The 20,741-nt window shown below is 31.8% G+C and overlaps 2 protein-coding genes across 3 annotated transcripts; both read right to left on the bottom strand.

Annotated features, from left to right (window-relative positions):
- Positions 1-5,905: 5,905 nt before the first annotated feature.
- LOC106404403 (FBD-associated F-box protein At4g10400-like) lies at positions 5,906-12,139 on the bottom strand. Its single transcript, XM_048768506.1, has 3 exons — positions 11,303-12,139; positions 11,090-11,230; positions 5,906-10,999 (listed from the first exon to the last, which is right to left on the bottom strand). The coding sequence occupies exons 1-3, from the start codon at positions 12,137-12,139 to the stop codon at positions 10,733-10,735; spliced, it is 1,245 nt and encodes a 414-aa protein (XP_048624463.1). The 3' UTR covers positions 5,906-10,732.
- A 4,338-nt stretch (positions 12,140-16,477) lies between these two features.
- LOC111212366 (calmodulin-1-like) lies at positions 16,478-19,402 on the bottom strand. Of its 2 annotated transcripts, none has more exons than XM_048768505.1 (4): positions 18,771-19,402; positions 17,883-18,448; positions 17,636-17,704; positions 16,478-17,244 (listed from the first exon to the last, which is right to left on the bottom strand). In XM_048768505.1, the coding sequence occupies exon 4, from the start codon at positions 17,135-17,137 to the stop codon at positions 16,841-16,843; it is 297 nt and encodes a 98-aa protein (XP_048624462.1). In that variant the 5' UTR covers positions 17,138-17,244; positions 17,636-17,704; positions 17,883-18,448; positions 18,771-19,402; the 3' UTR covers positions 16,478-16,840. The 2 variants fall into 2 exon arrangements, with proteins under 2 accessions (XP_048624462.1, XP_048624461.1); XM_048768504.1 differs by having other exon boundaries at positions 16,478-17,251; positions 18,771-19,400.
- Between the last annotated feature and the right edge of the window lie 1,339 nt (positions 19,403-20,741).

Below are 20,741 nucleotides of genomic sequence, written 5' to 3'. Positions count from 1 at the left end.
GCTCATGGTTTTTTGAAGACACAGACACACACACACCTTCCATTTGTGGCAGATGCTCCTTTCTTCCCCAAATTGCTTTGATCACTCTGTTTGAAGTGAAAATGAGAGAGAGACCTCTGCACAAGTTTAGAAGGGAAGAACAAGTGTTGGAGGGTTTTGCTTGAAATGTCCAGATTGTAGATACCATGGCAAGCCAACGGCAGCAAATACCATGGCACTTTTACAATCATGAAGTGCGCCAAAGTGTAGGAAATCACATATATCAACACAGACTTTCAGCTTTAACATCATCCAATCTCAAACACCTGAAGAAGAATCATGTTTAAAATAGTGAGTAACAAAAAGAAGAAGTTAAATGTCAATACTTATTGAAAATCTATATACCTCTTTGGGTAGTGTATCCATTAAAGGGGCATTATCAGGAAGATCTTGTCCAATTCGTTTGAATCCATAGCTTTATGTTAACTGTTCTCTGTTTTCTACACTGTCAACTGAAAGGGGTGTGGGCTGGAACAGCCACTGTTTTAATACATCCAAACCTTTTTTTGCAGGAACCAAGAACGTTCTCCTTCTATGCGTCTTCCTTTTAATAGAAGATCAATCGTTCTCACAACATACACACCTGCATGCACCCACCAACACAATACAATTAATTACTGCTTTAGCCCTCCGGATTAACATAAGAAAACCCACAAGAACTAAGAGCCATCCGGAAGAACACAAGCAAACCCCCTATAGTAAAGGCGAGAAATTTGCAGAGTAAAAAACATATTAACCCCCAAAGTCACTCTCTTTGTTATTTTTCTAACAAAAGGAGCGATGGTATCATTGTTTCCTTCTACTGAAACTTCATAAGTGTACACGAGTTAACTCAAAGAAGAGTTTATTGAGAAATAACATAACCTGGAGAAAGACGAGTAAGAGAAGAAACTTGGGGAACCCTAGGAAGACATTGTTGTGGGCCTGAGAAACCAATAGTAAATAAACAAATTGATTATGGAAACTCAAGTAAAAAAATGGGCAAGAGAGAAGAGTGCGAATGGTGGAGCCTTTATGTTTGAAGAAAAGGTACCATGAAGGTGAAGAAAGATTCTCGACGCCATAGAGAGGAGAAGAAGCCACAAAAATTCCTTTGCAAATATGTTTTATGAGATCGAATGGGTGTAGAGAGCCTTCTCACCTCTTCAAGTTGACAGCAAAAGTAAACTTCCCCAAAAAATATTAAGTTATTAACAATATTAATTACTATGTACGATAATATTTATTATAATATTTCTTTTTAATATCAATAAAAATTAAATTAATACTAATTTATAATAGAATTCAATAATATTTATGAAATTATTTCATTACTTAATTTTAATAAGACTATCTTTTTACTTAAGTAATAGTTAAAGGTTTATTATTTTGAGACCAATTAATACTTAATAGGATGAAAATACCTTTAATGAAACTATAAACATGTCAAAATATATAAACTTTAATCTTTGACCAAATACCAAAAAATATATATTAAATTAAGTATATGTGTTAATTATTTATGTAATAAATACTTTAGGCATTGATTGGTAAGATGTAGTAACATTGATTTAGTTTGAGTTAAAGGTGTTACTCATATATAATTCAAAAATGTTACCAATCATGCATTAAATTTAATTTTTTGATCTTAAGTTTGAGTTATCATGTATTATGGTTGAGTTACAATTTTGATTTACGTTCTTTATAAAATTGTTAGATCAAAACTTATAGCAACATAATGACCAATCCTATGTTTTAAGATTTGAGTTATAGTTATAATTAAAGTTTCTATCAAAAATACAAGTGAAAATAATAAAATCCTAAACACTCCACGGACGAAACGCTTTATGTTATACGTTATGGAATTTTTTTGTTTGTAAATAAACTATTATTTATATTTCCAAAACCATCATAGCAATATCCTATTCTTATTTCTGGAAATATTTTTAACAATATTATACAACTTCTCTTAATTTTGTGTTAGTCAAATGTTTGTATTCTCTTTCTTGTTCCTATTTTTGAATTATTAATTTTTACATTATTATTATACATAATCTTATTAGTTGTAAATTTTATTTGGATTGGAAATTTATAAATTATTTTGTTATTGACATCGGATAAAAAATATCATTAGTAAGTACAGTTCTTAGATAAATATATATTGCAACTCATTTTTTTGTTAAAATTTATTTTTATACATATTAAAAATATTTTTTTTATTTTTAAATAGGTTAATAGTTTTTTGTTATTAATAAGAATAATTCATTATTATATTTTTATATTTACATTTATATTTATTTTATTAAAAGCTATACTGCAACTTATACATCAAAAAGATTACCAGTCATCAGTTTTATTAAAATGGTAAGTGTGATTTCTACTGCAAAATTTACCACATAAATTTATAGTTTTTATCTCATAATTTTTATTGCAAGTTACGTCAAATTGTAATACATATTGCAACTCAACTTCAATACTACTTGTCTATTATTTTAAAGTATTTTAGATACTTATTGGAGACTAAATTAAGGTATGGTACAAGTATCTATTGAGATTCTTTTTTTTTAAGTTTTTCAAGATATTTATTCAGATTGAGATTTAGTTTAGATAAAACTCATAATCCAAAATATAATAAAACTATATCCATTTGATATTTATGTTGGATTCAGTTTAGTTCAATTTATTTTTATTGGGTCAGATTCTATACATGTTTTTTGAATTCGTTTTATTTACCCACCCATAATATAGAGTATTAAAAATTGGCCACAATCGTAAATAATATTCCTTACAAAATAACTAAACACTCGCGCAGAGGTATAGATCAAAGTCTAGTCTTATATTAATATTAGTGTTTAACTAATATTTTTCAATAGATATGAAACTATAGTTATATTGCAAGTAAGCAGATTGCCACTGATGGGTACACGAGGCGTCCAAACAAAATCATCGGCGTAGACCAGGAGTTTTTTTGTCAACCCATTTATATTAAGCCCACATGCTAAACAGTACAAGCAATTCAAGTTAAACTTAAAATACATTCAGCCCAGGCCGGAAACTTCACGCCGGTCGAACATAGCTCACCATATCCGGCTCGCTTGAGTTGCTTGTTCGCTCCACTCTCCTTCAGTCACCGCCCAATCAACAAGATATTATTCTCCATCCTCTAGAGTTATTCCGGCGAAGAGCTTCAATAAGAACCGAGACAGAAATTTGTCAGAACGCAAGCCGATACGGCAGCTCCGACTCTTCTATCCATGCATCGAATCTCACCAGTTTATTCTGACTCTCTAATCTTGACCGTCATGGATACTTCGCTTCTTCACATACGCAAGGTTGATTCCAACTCAGTATCAAGAGTTTGGCTTATCTAATGAGATGAAAATCAAATTTTTAGATCAAGAGGATTATGAGTGAAGAACAAAAGAAGAGCTAAAAACACAACAAAATTGGACAAGCCGAACTTATATCCGCAACCGGAAAAGCTAATGGACAAAGCCGAAGTAAATATCTGATCTAATGATCAGAAGACCAAAAGAAAAACTTTTGATTTTTTCTCTTCTCTCTGTGTGAAATATTTAAGTGAGAGAACAGAGAGATAGAGAGAGTCAAAACTCGGTAAACCAGAAGTTTCCATTATCTTTTTTTTTTTTGAATGAATGCTAAATTTATTCATCAAAAAAACCCTTCTTACATCAAGTGTATACCTTTAAATTTGAGATAAACCTTCTAAAACCTCCAACCTTAGAAAAATTTTAAATTCTAGTACTAAACCAAAACTGCAAACCACTTTCCCACCTTTTTACTCTTTTGGACCTCATAATGCTCAGCTTGTTTCTTATACTTTTGTCCACCATTTTTATAATAGCTGCAATAGGAGTAGGCTTCTCTTCATGTTTGATCCTATTTCTCTCCCTCCACAAAGTATGCACAGCAATTTGCAAAGCATAGCACAGACAAAACCTCTTCTTCCTTTCCATTCCCTCATCCGATATGATCTCAAAAATGCTCGACCAAACATTTGTGTAATCACCAGCCAGAATCCCCTTAGTTAACTGCTCCCACAGCCGACTAGAGAAGGAACATTCAAAAAATAAATGGTTCCTAGATTCCAAATCCCTTTTACAAAGCACACAAGTTGTGTCCGCACCAGGATCCCACTGAACGATTCTGTCCATTGTTGAGAGTCTGTTCCGAGCAGCCAGCCATGAAACAAACGCATACTTAGGAGTCGCCTTTGAGAACCAAATACTCCTAGCCCAACTACACCTCTCCTTTTGCGAACGAAGCAACATCCAAGTAGCATGTGTTGAGAATTTTTGTCTATACCCCGACCCATCCCTCCACATATTTACATCCTCATTCTCCACTCGTAGCTTCCTCCGAACAATCTCCATTTCTGCCTCAATTTCCCTAAGAGCCAAAGAACGATAACTTCTCCTCCTTTTATCTCTCATAATAGCTTCTGCTACTGTGGCTTCACGTTTAATGCCCATATCTACTATACCTCTTCCCCCCAACAGTGTAATTAGAACTCCCTTCTCAGACCAATGATCAAACCAGAAAGAAGTATTCCTTCCATTCCCCAAGTCTTTTTTATGAAAACTCCTTGCAACTCCTCTCATTTTGATCATCTTTCTCCACACCCAAGACCCCATCTGCGTATCCTCCTTGATCTCCCAGAAATTCTTTTGCTTTAATAGGTTACTCCTTATCCATTTCCCCCAAAGAGATGATCCCATGAGTAGCCTCCAAATGATTTTTAAAACATTTACTCTATTCACCACCTTAAGATCTCTTATGCCCAGACCTCCCTCCTCTTTTTCCCAACAAACCGTTGACCAAGCCACTTTAGCCCCGGTAGACTTCAGTTCTGGACCCGACCACAAAAATGCTCCACAGATTCGCTCAATATCCCGAATACATTTACTAGGAAGTAGATAGACTGAAGCCCAAAAATTTACCAAACTCATTATCACAGCTTTGATCAACTGCAAGCGCCCGGCATAAGAGAGAAACCTACTCGTCCATGTGCTAATCCGACATCTAATCTTCTCCACCAAAGGAAAGTAATCTTGCTGTCGCATAGCTTTGGTTGTCAAAGGCAGTCCCAGATAACGGACTGGGAGCTCACCCTTCGCAAAAGGAAAATTTGATAATATTCTACTCTCTTCCCCTTCAGAGACCCCAGAAAGATACAACGTAGACTTCTCAATGCTAATCTTCAAACTCGACCACTCAGAAAACTGATCAAAGACAGATAAGGCTCCCTGGACTGACTCCTTTGATCCTTCCACGAATATCATCAGATCATCCGCAAAACAAAAAGTTTCCATTATCTTTTTGATAGTAGCTCAAAATTTTAGACAATCTGACTACTGCAAAAATATTAATAATATTAGATTTGAAGTGTTGTGAGCGAGTTCCACTCTCCTTTCACGCCTTTTGATTTTGTATTTTACCATTCGAAAGATAAATGTGACTATAATACGTAAAGACGCTAATGGAGAAACTACGTGTAAGTTGTGTTCCATGTTCAACTTTGATTTGCAATTGGATTTTCCATCAACAGCCAACCGCAAACACAAATGAGAACAAAAGATTTGACGCCATCTCTAATTAACTTACAGATGAAGGATTTGGTTCAGATTTTACATCCTCTAGGAGACACCCTTTTGGAGTCAACATCTCATTTGCATCTAATAAATATATATGAAAAATTCAAATTCCTTATCTCCATAAAATTTCACCATCATCACCAAATATGTTAGAAAGTTAGCTAGATTCCTTCTCATACATCCAAAATCATACATCCAAAAGTAAAAATAACAATAATTTTTGTTAAGCATAATATTATTAGTTGTAAATTGATACAATATTTGGTTTCTATATAAAGAGTTGTGAGCATTGAAAAGAGCAACAACAATAAAAAATGAAATAAAGAAAAAAAAGGAAAGAAAGGTTTAATCTAAATAATCATATGAAAATTTTGAAGTGTCGTATACAAACATTAGAAATTCTATTTGTATCTTAGTTTTGATAAAAGAGAAACTTTAGTTGTCTTATCATAAAAATAGATTTTGTGTTATCTAATACTTGATAAAAATCAAAATTTATTAAAATAAATTGTGATAAATATATTTTTGATTTAAATTTTGAAAAATACATTTCTTTTTTTTTTCTTTTTTGAAAACTACACTTTATTATGTGTAATAAGACACTTATCCTTATTTAAATTAAAATTAAAATTAATAACTAAAATGTAAATCTGAAAATACTATTATTGTTATGTGTGATAAATAGATTTTTGAAATAATTGCATATTAATGTTGTTGGCGTCTTCACGGCGTAGAAAAATGAATGGATTGAACATGTTACCATCACATAATGAAAAAAATAAACAAATCATTTTTTTAAATTAATTCATAAATTTTATGAAACTGCAAGAGTCTTCTGTGTTCCATATGCACAAAGTTCACAAATATATCATTCTTCCTTTGAACCACTGTGTGGTAACAAAAAGAGAAAATGTACATCAAATGCGTGTATGATTGTATATAAAGACAAAAAATCGAATTGGAACAAGTAATCATTTAGTTATTGGCTAAGAACGTTCGTATTACTGACTGATTGTTTTTTTTTAAGAATCCTACTAACAAGAATATGGTAAATTGTGATGAAAATCTGAAGAGCTTTTGTTTGGGAAGCAACAAATTGAGCTAATCGAGTTTTGCTATTTTCAGATGTTGTCCTTTTGATTTCTTTACATATGATTTAATTTTACTCTGGTTTGGGTTCTACATTGTTTAAGATAGCTTAAAATATATAATCGTTAACGAATCCTATTCAAATAGTGAATCGCATTGTCAAGACCATCAGCTACTTGAGTAAGTCCCAACATAAAGAACATAAGAACATTTGCCAGCATAGAAGATTGTGGAAAGCTACTCTCTATTGTACGGTATATACTGATATTTTAAAAGTTTATAACTATCCGTTCATATAACTAACAAAAAGAAACTTCTAGACAAAAAATGTATTCTTATCCTTTGTTTCATCCATTTGGAAATGATCCATATTTACAGTCACACATGTTAATAAAATATATTAAAAATATATTATTTTATATTTAACTTTTTCAAAAAAATTAACTAATAAAAATTTAATAAATATCTTATTATATTTTTTGAAATTTACAATTTACCTTTGTTATCTAATAAAAATATATTAAAATAAAAAGGTATCTTTAAAATTTTATTTTCTATAAGATAGATCATTTTAAAGCTGATGAAGAATTTTATTTTATTTGTCTCAGGACTTTATATAAATTTAGAATTTACTAATCATAATTTAAAGATTTATATGATAAAAACATCTTCGGACAATATTTTTTTTTTGTATTTTACGGATAAATTATTTTATTTTATTTATGTCTTAAGACTTCAATTCTAGCTCATAACTTCGAATTATGGGATAATTAATAATAATAAGAATCTATATATGTATTTATATGTGTTTGTTATTATTAAGACCAAACTGCAATTGTTCGTAGGTGTTCGTATGTTACCATTCGAACCATGAGTATTATCCACTGTGTTTTGTGTTGGTGATTGACTAGGTATGATACTACAGTTTGTAGTAAACCATGTAAACAAAAACAACTATCAAATTCATAGTACATCAAATTTAATTATACTAAGTACTCCCTCCGTTTCATATTAAGTGTCGTTTAAGAGAATTTTTTTCGTTACAAAATAAGTGTCGTTTTCGATTTCCAATGCAAAATTTATTAATTTTATGCAAAATTTATTTTTCTATTGGTTGAAATATGGTTAGGTGTATAGGTAATAGTGTTTTTTTTATAGGAAATGTACAAAATTAATTGTTTTCTTAATCCGTGTGTCGAAACCTAAAACGACACTTATAATAAAACAGAGGGAATATAAAATACGTGTTTAGGAATAATGATTATACTCTAATAATATCACCTTAGTTTCTCTCAGTCAAATATTTTAAATCAAAGTTATATCGGTTAACCAAACTATCTTATAGGATGAAAACATGAGTGTTATAAGTCAAACTCTATCATTACTAAAAGTTTAATAAATGTTTTGCAACTCCTTTAGAACACTTTAATTGTCAATCAGATTTGTTTTATGTTAATTGATTATATTCATCTAGAAGTTATTTGATGAGATGATGATTTTTGTTTCAAAATCCAAAAGTAAAAACAGAGACTGGATTATATTACCTTCTCAATAATCTGTCTTTTTTTTGTAAATTGTATTTTGAGACATGCAAAAGAACTAATGAGAATCTCAAATAACGCCATTAGTTGCATACTTACATTACAACCTTTATATGCATTTTGACCGAAAAAGAGTAAAAACCTCTATATGTATTATTTGTATCTTAGTTTTGAAAAAAAATATATTTTATTACATGTTTTAAATTTCATTTATTGTTTGTGTAAGTGCAAAAATTTTTGTTTGAAGATTAAGTTTCCAACACCACGTATGATATTTTCTTTGTCTTTTTTGGCAAATGTTCAAATTCTTTTATAACAGTTACTTTCATTTTTATATACTTGTATATTATTTAAGTAAACAGGTTTGTTAAAAAAACATGTATTATGATAGTTTAATAACTATGTAAATCTATTTTCCTCTAAACTGAACAGTCAAGGTTAATTATTTATTATTTTGTTACATACATTTAAATTCTCATTCTTAAGTTATTATATTTTGTTATTTTAACTAATGTATCAGTTATTTAAATGAAACAAAATTATTAAATAAAATAAACATAATTGTTATACATTCCATTAATATTAAATAAAAAATAAATATAATTATAAGTATATACATTCCATTAATATTAATAATTTTAATTTTAATAAAGAATTTGAATGTCCGTGCGAACGCGCGGGTTTGTTTCCTAGTATGAATAACAACATAAGCGACACGATTACAAAGCAAAACACTAGCGAAATCGATGCGAAAGAAGCAGTGGATTCGTTTACACTTTACACAGATGATCGGATGATTTTGCGAGCCTATTGCTATCAAATCCAAACGAGAATCATAATGAAAGTTATAATACCTGAAGTGGAATCGATTCCAGTGACGGAGTAGTAATCACCGGAGAGAGACGAACCCTAATCCCTGAAATGGTTTTTCGATTACAATGAACAAAGAGAACCAACCGTTCCCGCTAATTTTTAGCTGGGAAGCTAAAATGCGCCTCTTTTTAAATCACATGCGCATCACGTGCTCTCAACTCGCAACTTTTTTTTTTTTGTTCTTGTTCGTCTTATTGGGCTAAGAAAAGATTTCCTGGTAATAAATAAGCCGGGGCGTTCGGTATTCTATCAGTTCAAGATTAAACTAACGGAATAGTAAAATTTTCAAAAACAAAAGTCCACAAAAAGCCAACTAAAACTCACACAGGGACGGAACCACCTACCAATATACGAGAAAACTGACCAAAGAAAAAAATATACAAGAAGTTGTTCTTTGAAGCTTGGTCGGAAGGTTGTTCGTTGTCGACTCAAGACTCGGTTTTTTGAGGGAGGGGAAAAAAATTGTGGAAGAATCATCGAAAAAACTTCTACATTCCCCACTATATAAGCTCCTAGGAAGTGTGACTGGACTAGAAGAAGTATCAATCTCCTAATCAGCTCACGCACACAACATTTATCTGCAGCTTTTAATCCAGACTCGAATATCTCAAGTACCGCAGATTCGACCAAGCTTGAAATGGAAAAGTCTCTAAAACTGGAGACTCGTGCAGAAACAAAGACCTATCTATAAACCTTAAAAATCTCCCATACCAAGGGTTTAGATATAGCTATCATCGTATAAAATTTTTGGCACAATCATTCAAAGATGCATGCCATCGTTTTGACAAAAAACATTGTGTTCACAACATCTTTAGCTGGCAGTGATGACAATATATATTCTCAAGAGCAAAGCATCAGGCAACACACCTATCTTCATGGAAACTACTCTTTAATTTCAACTCCAACAAATTAAAGCTAGAATGCTTCAGGATATCTGAAAACTAGAACCAAAAGTATAAAACCTGGGTGCGTGTTTGTGTCTTTTGTAAACAATGATCTAAGGAGAATAATGAGTGTACGTGAAACCCTAATTAAGTTTGATTTTCTCAGGAACCATTGACTTAGGAAGACTGATTAAGATACAACATCCACTAAGTGTGAGATTATCGAAAACTGAAAATTAACTGAAGACGAAGCAGTGACGAATACATAGATTGGTTATGAGTTGTTAATGTCGTGTCTTGACTAAAAAGTTATTATTTGTTTTTTTTCCTCTTTTGAAGATCACTGGATTCTTTCGCAGGAACGAAACTCATAGTCACTGAACAAGTCTGATAACCCACTGCAGCCACGCAAACGAGGGAACAAGTGAAAAACGGAGCAAGTACGAGATAAAACCGTAGATTAGATGATGACGTATATCCTTCAGAGTTAAGGATCTGGAATCAAGACTGAATCTGAGAAAACTATAAATATTTTTATTAATATTTAAAGGGTACAGATACACTTTGAAATACTATTACAACTTATCAAACAACTTAAACTCAGACAATAGACTTTGTGTTTTTATTGGACCATAGATTGAAACAAGTATAACTGTTCTTTTTAGATGCAAGTTTATAAAAAAAGAAGAAGATATGAGTGCGAGAAGTATGCTCAATCAAACATGAATTCGCATGTAGTTGAAGCTCTGGAAGAAAATGCCAACTCCTTTAACATCTCAAGTTCCGGAATATCACATTCATCAGACCAGATTGTTGCAGTCTTTAGGTGACTAGCATTTTTCAACATGTAAATCGCAAGATCTCTCTCTCCTGGTACTCCTGAGAATGCCGACCAGTGAAAAATTTGTAGACTCGACAACATGCATGCAGGAACAGTACTTGGTGGATTCCACGGAATAATGCCACAATAGTAATGATCCTGAGATGATCAAGCAAAGAAACTAGATCAAAACCATAATGTGCATCTTGAACCCAAAAAAAAAAAACACTAATTAACAAAGATACTTACGATCATTTCATAAAGGTCTAGTACTCGCAAGTTAGGAGAATCTTTGAGAAGCCTGACAAGTAGATTCGATGTACAGTCTTTGCATCGACATAGCTTCAAATGCTCAAGCTGGCTGAATACAATTCCTTCTTCATACAGAACCTGGACACGAAATGAAAATTATAAACAGAGGATATTTTTAAATGAGTTGATAATTGAAAACTTAATTATTACCTCTAAGCATATTTCAAGACGCTTGACAGATGTGATTGATTCAATAAGACTCTTGATATTAGGGAACTCAACATCTATATATGCCTCGATCAAGTTAGGCATATGCTCAACCAAGCAGTAGTGACTACTACTACTATGAACCCGAAGTTTGAAATACTTCAAAGAAGGTGTTTTTATCACAAGCCCATCAATACCATACTCGAAGGGTATAAAGAGTGATAAACTCAGCAACGATGGGACAATAATAGTGAACTTTCTCGTATTGTCATACTTCCATATATCCACCTTTAGTTCTTCAAGAACAGGGCAGTTAAATAGAAGTCGCTGAAGAGATCCTTCACTGGAGTATACCACTTCTTGAAGTTGCAAAGTCTTCAGAGAAGGAAGAGAAACCATAGGAGGAACATCCAAGAGAATCCAATCACCGAGTTTCAGAATCACAAGTGACTTGCTTGTATACAAGTTACTCGGCAATATGTTTAACTTCTCCGGATAAGAAGAACAAGAGATATCCAGCTCAAGTACGTTTCTAGAAACCGCAGTTGCAACGATCCATTTGATAACTTGAGGTTTAAAATAATGTGAATTGCTTAACTTGAGACGCAAGCTTTCAATAACATGGGCTTTATGTAGAGGCAAACTTCTGACAATGAAACACCGTAGCCTCTTGCGTTCAGACTCTGAGTAATGTTGATCATCATACTCAAGTTTTGGCAACCACATCCAGAGATGCTCCCATCGTTTCGATAAAATGCTAGTAGACACAGCTTCTTTTGTTGGAAGAAATGTCAACACCTTCTCCAGCAGTTCATCAGGCAACCTACTAACCTTGTCCATATCTCTCAGAGGTAAACAACAAATATGTTTGTCTTTTAAATTTCTCTCCAAAAGTAATAAAAATGACGAACAAAATCAGAGCAACAGAAAAAAGGGAGAAACTCAACAAAACGCTAGAAAATGCTTGAATTAGCAAAAGGTGTGAGATGAGTCTTTTTAATTGCTCTTTCATCATATATATATATATATATATATATATATAGGGCCGGCCCGCCCTACGGGCGGGATGATAATTTGAAAATAATGTAAGTCAGATTTTGATCCGCGTTTTGCAAGCGCTGAATATTTTATGATGACAAATTCTACATCTTAATAAATATTTTATTAATTTTAAGAATTTTTGTATTTAAAATATTTTTGCATTTAAATCAGTGTTTTTAAATTTGATCCGAACCCACGGTCAAACCGATTAATCCGGTGGTTCGATAATTCAATTTAGGTTTTTAAAAATATCCATATTTAAAAAATCATGAAAACCCGAAACTAAATCGATTGAACCGATAGATGGCCAATATGTAATATAATTTGATTTAAATTGTTATAGTTTCATAATTTGTCATCTTTTAATCCAAAAGATTATATGTATTTTTCGTTTTTTATAAATTATTTGAATTTTTTCATTATTTAATTTATCTAAATAATTTGAGAGAAAATTGTTAGAAATTATAAAAAAAAAGATGAAATATTAGTTAAACATAAATATTAACATCTAATTAACACACTAAATACATATTAGGGACTCTGTATTTGAAACCAATTATTAAGTAACAGAGTAAAGGGTCTCAAACTATTAGTATTTGTATTTCTGAAAACGATGTGTTCGTATAAAGCTCAGAACGGTTGGACATCAGATTGGCTGTTGTTCCTACGATGAAAGTGATTTTGTCAATGTATTTTTTTTTTAAATCGGACCAGATATAGCAGAAGAACGTATTCAAATTGATATTAACCCTATGTGTCTCCGCGGCCCTGTATATACGCTGGTTGCTGTCACTGTGAGTCATGAGGTGTTCTAAGTCAGCAGTGCAGAGTAATGGTGTGGTTAGTTTCTGTAAACGAAATCAGAATGATATTTAGTGAATTTATGACTGATATCTAACTCTGAAACTCCGCATGAAGCATTAGCAGATGCTGCATATCCTAATTTCCTCCAGGACTATCGAAGCAAGTAGTACTTAAAAGAGAGAGTTGTCTTGACACCTACAAATAATATTGTGGATGAGGTGAACGCCTATCTCCTCTCCAAAGTCCCATCAAATGCTAAAGTGTATTTAAGCTCTGATTCCATTGAGTTAGAAGCTACACCAGATGATGACAAAACACTAAAGATGATGAATCTTGAAATCTCAGTTAAAAATATAACTCACTAATGAGTGTCATGTTGCTCATATATCCTATAAAACTGGTACCCGAAGCAAAAGCCTTGGGTAACCAATTAAAAAACTGTTAAAAATAAATTAATTCGTAAATTACATTTAAAATGTTTAGTTTATTATATCTATAATGAAAGTTAGACTACATTGACTACTTTGTTACTCCATTACGTCTTTTCTTTTGTTTTTGAATGAATTGAGACTTTTAGTTTCTCGTATAGATTTTCTTTTGAACAGATTGATTCAAAACTAACCAATCCCATTGTGCTAAACTTTAAACAAACCATTTAATCTATAATATATTTTTTGTCATATAAACATATAGTATACATGCAAACTTTGTATTATACATATATATTAAATAGCACAACAAATTTCTTCCTGCTTACTTTTTTTTTGTTAAAGTACTTTTTATTCCTTTTGTGTTTTTAATAACTCGTTAGATTTCGGTATGCCACATACCTTAGCGAATAGTGAGTTTCCTACAAACTAAAATAAAATGAATTGGTTTACAAAATATTTGGTATTAGTATAGATTATATTATTACATTTCATTATTTAGGTGTGATAAAATCATAATGAAAACATTTATAAATTTATAGATCTTATGTTTTACTGCTATATAAAAATTTATAACGGTTATAAGATATATTATGTGTTATACTACTAATTCATTTTAAAAGTTAATATTATTCTCTTAACAAAGATTACTATTTGTGTGTGTTAGTTAGAGATTTTTTTTTGGGCCACTAAGACAATATTCACTGAGACGATATTTGTTCACCAATCCCTCGACATACAAAACCTATGAAAGATGACACGTAGTTCGTTTCATAAAATACTCAATTTAATATTTTCTTATAAAATATTATTAGTTTTATAAAATATTTGTTATAAAGTGGTTTTATTGTATGATAGATTTATTCCAGTTACCAAAAAAGAATAGAAAAAGATAGATGTATTCATCAAATCGTTCTTCTTCCTTAATTTGTTTTTATTTTCTTCTTTGCTTTCTTTTCGACTCCTGCAATTTTCTTTTTTCAATTTCTTCAGATCTTTTCTTAACTTCTTCAGATTTTTTTTTTTGAAAAAATTCAGATTTTTCTTTATGCTTTGACGTTTACTTTAATTTCTTTTAATATATTGTTTCTTTTCTTTCATTGATCATACATCCTTTGCTTTTAAATCCAATAGTTGCATTAACTTCTGGGATCTTTGACTTCTTTTCTTCCCAACACACTCATTTTCTTGTCTTCGCCTTTTTTCTATCCTTGACTTATTTTTTCCTTTTCATTTGCATGTTTCAGATCTGACTTCTTGGAGAAGAACGTGGAGAACCATTTACACATCACCACCGACGCTGTTTACATTTACCATATTTGCAACTAAGCACTGTCATTTGTTCCGGCCACCACCGTTGTCATTTCTTCCACCATCGCCATTATTGTCATATCTTCTTCTACCGACATAAGTATTCTATATTTAGATTTATTATAATTTCTGTTTATTTTCGTCTGTAATAATTTAATGATTTAAAATCGTTTATATTTTCTACTTTATTATTTTGTTAAGATTAGAATTTGGCCCAATTTAACAAAGTAGTCCAATATGTATAAGTCTCGAATATACATCATTTACACATCACCACCGACACTGTTTACATTTACCATATTTGCAACTGAGCACTGTCATTTGTTCCGGCCACCACCGTTGTCATTTCTTCCACCATCGCCATTATTGTCATATCTTCTTCTACCGACATAAGTATTCTATATTTAGATTTATTATAATTTCTGTTTATTTTCGTCTGTGATATTTTAATGATTTAAAATCGTTTTATATTTTTTACTTTATTATTTTGTTAAGATTAGAATTTGGCCCAATTTAACAAAGTAGTCCAATATGTATAAGTCTCGAATATACATTTGGAGTTAATTCTTAGTGGACTGGAGTTTATAAACTAAAATAATGACAACAGAAAAAACGAAAACCCAGACGGAACATAAACAAAAATAAATGAAACGCATCGTTTTTGTGAAATGGGACAAGTGTCGCTTCTAGGATGCACGACTTTCCACGTGGCATCACAGGAGGGTCACCAACATCTTTATATATATATAGATTTTAATTTTGTTAAGTTAAGTTTAAATGTGTTTGTGTTATTTACATAAAATATAAATTGTATAAATATTAAAACTGAATTCTTAGTGTTGTTGTTGTTATAATCTCTTAGTGTTTGATTTATATTGTTTTCATTTTTATTATTTTAAAGTGTTTAAAATATTCTTTTCTAAAATGCGTATTGATTAAATTATGTATTATGACATTTAAAATAAATAAGCATTTAAAAATAAAATTTTAACACTAAAATATTTATTAAATTAAAATCTTAATGGGCTTAAATGATTATAACATAAGAAGCATTCGACATTAAGAAAATAAACGAAAATTACTAAACATATATAATGAAAGATAAATGTAACAAATCTCCATTGAAATAATCTAAACCATCTAATAATGAAATTTATTTATCACAATGAGAGTGAAGTCGAATATTTTAACATCAAATAATTTTAACCAAAAGAAAAGAAAATAAAACGAAAATAAAGGTTCACACTAAATACATAACTAAATCATTTTAAACGAAAACAAATGTTAAATTAAATACATAAAAATTTTCAATAAGTGTGGACCAACCCTTAATCCTAATGAAAACTTTTCATGAGATGAAGTTAATTTTTTTCATTTTCTATCTCATCCTCAGATGCCACAGTGCCAATATAGAGTATAAAACTCCAATTTATACGAATCTTTTTTTTTTTCTTTTGTCAATTGTCAAAAGCACTTTGTACCCAAAAATAAAACAAAAAAAATCCATGGCCACCTTGTCGTACGAAAACTAATATCTTGATTGGACGTGTTTTCAAGAGCACCTTTAACGCAAAGATATAAAGGAGTTCTTAAGAATTAAAATTAAATGAAAATTAATAAATCATGAGAGAAAAATAGCCCACAGGTTCCTATTTAGTAGGTTTTGGTTCCACATATTTAGAGACAGTTGTCACTCCTGCAATGTTTCAGAACACTAAAATAATTAAATATTAATATATATTTTTTTTTAGAAACCTTGAAAGGGTTTCAGCTCTAAAGACGGCTATTCATGTACGATGGCTTGGAAGTAATCGTACATGAATAGAATAATGGAACGGACGGTAGAAAAACACTTGCGTACGCTACCTTCCTCGAATCTCTGTCTATTTAGCCAATATCTAAACAAATCATGCAAATGTCTTAAGAGGCATCAGAAAAAGGTCATCATCATCATCCATCACTTAGCCATCATAATCTTGACAAACTCTTCATAGTTTTTCTGACCATCTCCATCAACATCAGCCTCACGGATCATCTCTTCGACTTCCTCATCAGTCAGCTTCTCACTGAGATTGGTCATCACATGGCGTAGCTCAGCAGCGGAGATGAAACCGTTCTGGTCTTTCTCGAAAACTCTGAATGCTTCTTTTAGCTCTTCCTCTGAGTCAGTGTCCTTCATCTTCTTAGCCATAAGGATCAGGAACTCGGGAAAGTCGATGGTTCCGTTTCCATCAGCGTCAACCTCGTTGATCATGTCCTAGAGCTCAGAATAGTGTGAATGACACAAATACTCGTTGATCATATCCTCAGGACATCCTGGTCGTGTTCTGTTCTCCATACTTTTTACCTCATCAGCGTGGACTGCATCCTTTTAAAAAAATAGACGTTATAACTACAATTATCTATTACAATAAGAGAAAATAACAAAAGATTCAGTGGCCTCTCGATCTATAGAATATAATGTTCGAAGCAAAACTTCAATAATTTAAAGAAACAACCAACTACTTGGCCATAGACTATTCATGCAAAAAACTAACGGTGAAAAATTGAAGACCCCATCACACACAAGTCACAACCACAAATTACCCAACCTCGTCTATCTGAATGGGTCATATAAAAGATCAATTTTTTTCAACCTTCTCTGCCTTCTAACAATAGCACAATTCCTAATAGTAAGATTTAGATCATTCCTATCAGACATGGACCAGCTGAAGCAACACCAGTAAAAAAAGAGGCAGAGAAAAATGATTACCACATCGGCAAAGACAACTTCAAGTTCATTGAAGAAGTTTTCTCTACGCCGTTCATACTCAGCAGCAGTCTGTAAACACAAAAAAAAAAACAATACATATTAGCTAAAATAAGACAACAATTCTAACTGATTACATTGGCCTGAACAATTCAAATACTTTCTCAATGAACTTCTCTAGAAACGCTAAGAAATAGCCAAAATGTTCCAAACTTTCTAATGAAGTGGATAAGAAAGAAAAGGCAGACACCTGAGTGAAGAAACCAACACCACATTCCATGGCGAGTTTAGCCAAGAAGAGATCATCAGCCAAAAGCCTTTCCCTAAACCCAGCGAACTGCATCAGCCACCTCATCACAACTGATCTCTGAAGCTCAAGGAACCGGGTGATAAACAATTAAGTAATCCGACCAGACTCAATGGCAGCTGCTAGATCGTTTGGAAGACTCTCCAACTCTGTCCCCAACTCAGCCAATAACACCATCACCTCGCTCATGTTCCTATCCCTATCCTCTCCACCATCTCAGTCGTTCTTACCTCCGTCGTAGCTGCCACCACCACCGCTTCCTCTGTTGTTATTGTTGTTGTTGTCAGAGCCGCCGTTGTCGATCGAGGCGGAGAAAACATGGGAGATAGTGACACGGCGATTGAAAGAGATGGACTTTGCGGCAAAGGAGAAGGAGGAGAATCAGCCCCGCATCAGCCTCTGTATAAGAGAATCGGTTGCATCTCTTAGGATGTCCTGGAGCTCAGCCTCTATTGGGTTTTGTCCTAGAGAACGCATAACTGTTCCCAGCTCTTTGGTAGTGATGCAATCTGTGTAAACAACAATTCAGAAGGCATTACAGATAAATAATAACACAATAACTTGTTTATATTATCTCTTTAAGAGTTATAAATCTACACACAGTGGAAAATTAAGCTTAAGGAAATGTACATCTTCGATGAATAAGTGACCATAATAAAGAAAGCTGAAGATCTGAGAAGCGTAGAAAATTTTCAAGGATCAAACACAGAAAATTGAAAGAGATTATTGACTCAGAGACACAAAATCCTCGTTCTAACGTGTATAAAGAGCAAAACGTATGAGATATAAGCGTTACTTAGATAAGATGAGATCAAGGTGAGGACTACTTACACTTCTATTTATACAGAAATCACCGTTTATCAGATCAAAACGAAGCATTGATGACGATGTAGTGGGCGAGTGAATCAATGTGATTAATCACGAAGCCTTTACGCAGGCCGTTCAAAATGGTGAGAAGAATCGCAGAAGGCATCGGTCGCCGTCGCAGGAAGAGGAGAGACGACCTTCTTCGTTTCTCAGATTCCAGATGTATTAGGGTTAGAAGCAAGGATCGGAAGCAAGGATCGGATCGAAGCCCAACTCTACCGAAACAAAAAAAAAAGACCGTACGGAAACAAAAGGTGCGCAGCGTTTTGATTAATGAAGACAGGTGTCGACTCCAGGGAATTCGAATTTATGCGCTGGCAGCTGAGGTGGACCCCCTAGGAGAGAAGAAAAGCCTATTTTATATATAAAGATGTAAAGAATATAAATGACTACTCTTCAAGAGATTACTAACGTGGTTCAATAGTTATCAACATAATATTTTGGTCAAATTGTTTGTATTCAGTTTGATTGAATTTTTCTAATGGTCTTCCTTACCTTTTGTGACATCAAATGAATGTAGAACTAGGTTCATCTACTCATGATTTCCTAAGACATTAAATTAACTTGGTCGTTTTTGTAGCTAACCGGTGTATTCAGATGTTGCATCTATAAACATTGCATCTTAACATTATTTGGTCTTACTGTTAACCGTTGTATTCAAATGTTGCATGTCTTGCCAAGAAGATAACCTTATTTGAATATCGGAGAGATGTTCCATCCGTCCATCCGTGGATTGCATCTTTTACTGGAGGATTAGCGTGACCCTTCTATAAGCTTAAAATATCCTAGATTAATTAAAAATAAAAATATATATACAGATATTGCATCTGAAAATTATTTGGTTTTTCTATTAACTTTTAGTTTTTACATTCAGATATCACAACTAAATGTTAATTTCTGTTTTGATTTAATCAAGATATAACATATTGAGAAAAATGAAACGCATGATCTTAATTTTTAAAGTATTTAAACAACAATCACATTTAAGTATATATATATATATGTATATATATATATATATATATATTAAGATTACATAAATATCACATTTAAATGTATATATGTATAATATATTAATATTCGTGATCTTAACAAAAACCCAAATTTCTAATTTTAATTAAAAAAAATCTGTTTAGGCGAAATATAAAAATGAGAATCTGTGCAATAGGTTCCAACCAACGGGAACATTGACCAAATAATGTAATATGTTTCAACTTTAAGATTGCTAAATACTTAAAGTTTGAATTTATGGGTCTGAACGGTAACCGCGGTTTTTGTAATATAATCGATGTGAAATTAAAGTGCGGTACTGTTCAATTGCGGCTCATGTGGTTTATGGATAAGTGCAGATTTGATTAAAAAAATAATGCAGTTTTAATTAAAAAAAAGTAGTTCGGTTTTGATAGGAAAATAATATAAAATAAATATATTAACACAATTAGAAATTAAATTTATTTTCTTCGTTATAGACTTAAAGTGTCATAATATTTTATATAATTTTTAATATTGAAATTAGTTTGCAATAAAAGTTCATATATATATATATATATTCTTGTTAATGTAAATTTAACTACTATTTTTTTTGAAAAAATACAAATAAAAGTTTAGTATATTCATCGGTTTTTGGAAGTTTGACCAAATATTTTTAACTATTTTTCCTGATTTAATTCGAAAGGCGGTTTTTAATACAACCTAACAACCTGTAATCAAATAAAGCTATGAGTCATGGTTCGATTGGTCGGTTCCATCCAATTTTCAGAAACAACTGTTAAAATTAATGTTTTGAAAACCATATCGTACATTGATTTGTCATTGTAGTTAAGTCAATGGTCGGACCAGTTCAACTGATCTTAACTTTTAATATTATTTTAAATTAAGTAACTATATATTATATATATTCAAAAATAAAATACTTAAAAACAAAAACATATTAAT

The sequence above is a fragment of the Brassica napus genome, chromosome C9, assembly GCF_020379485.1.
Source record: "Brassica napus cultivar Da-Ae chromosome C9, Da-Ae, whole genome shotgun sequence".
In the NCBI taxonomy this organism is placed as follows: domain Eukaryota; kingdom Viridiplantae; phylum Streptophyta; class Magnoliopsida; order Brassicales; family Brassicaceae; genus Brassica; species Brassica napus.
This window is presented reverse-complemented; position numbering and strand designations above follow the sequence as displayed.

Excerpts from the sequence above, each read along its gene's own strand:
- LOC106404403 (XM_048768506.1), bottom strand. The coding sequence starts at position 12,139 with ATGGACAAGGTTAGTAGGTTGCCTGATGAACTGCTGGAGAAGGTGTTG. Across the intron at positions 11,231-11,302 it reads GTCTTGAAATATGCTTAGAG|GTTCTGTATGAAGAAGGAAT; the intron begins GTAATAATTAAG and ends TTTCGTGTCCAG. Across the intron at positions 11,000-11,089 it reads TAGACCTTTATGAAATGATC|GATCATTACTATTGTGGCAT; the intron begins GTAAGTATCTTT and ends TGATCATCTCAG.
- LOC111212366 (XM_048768505.1), bottom strand. The coding sequence starts at position 17,137 with ATGATCAACGAGGTTGACGCTGATGGAAACGGAACCATCGACTTTCCC.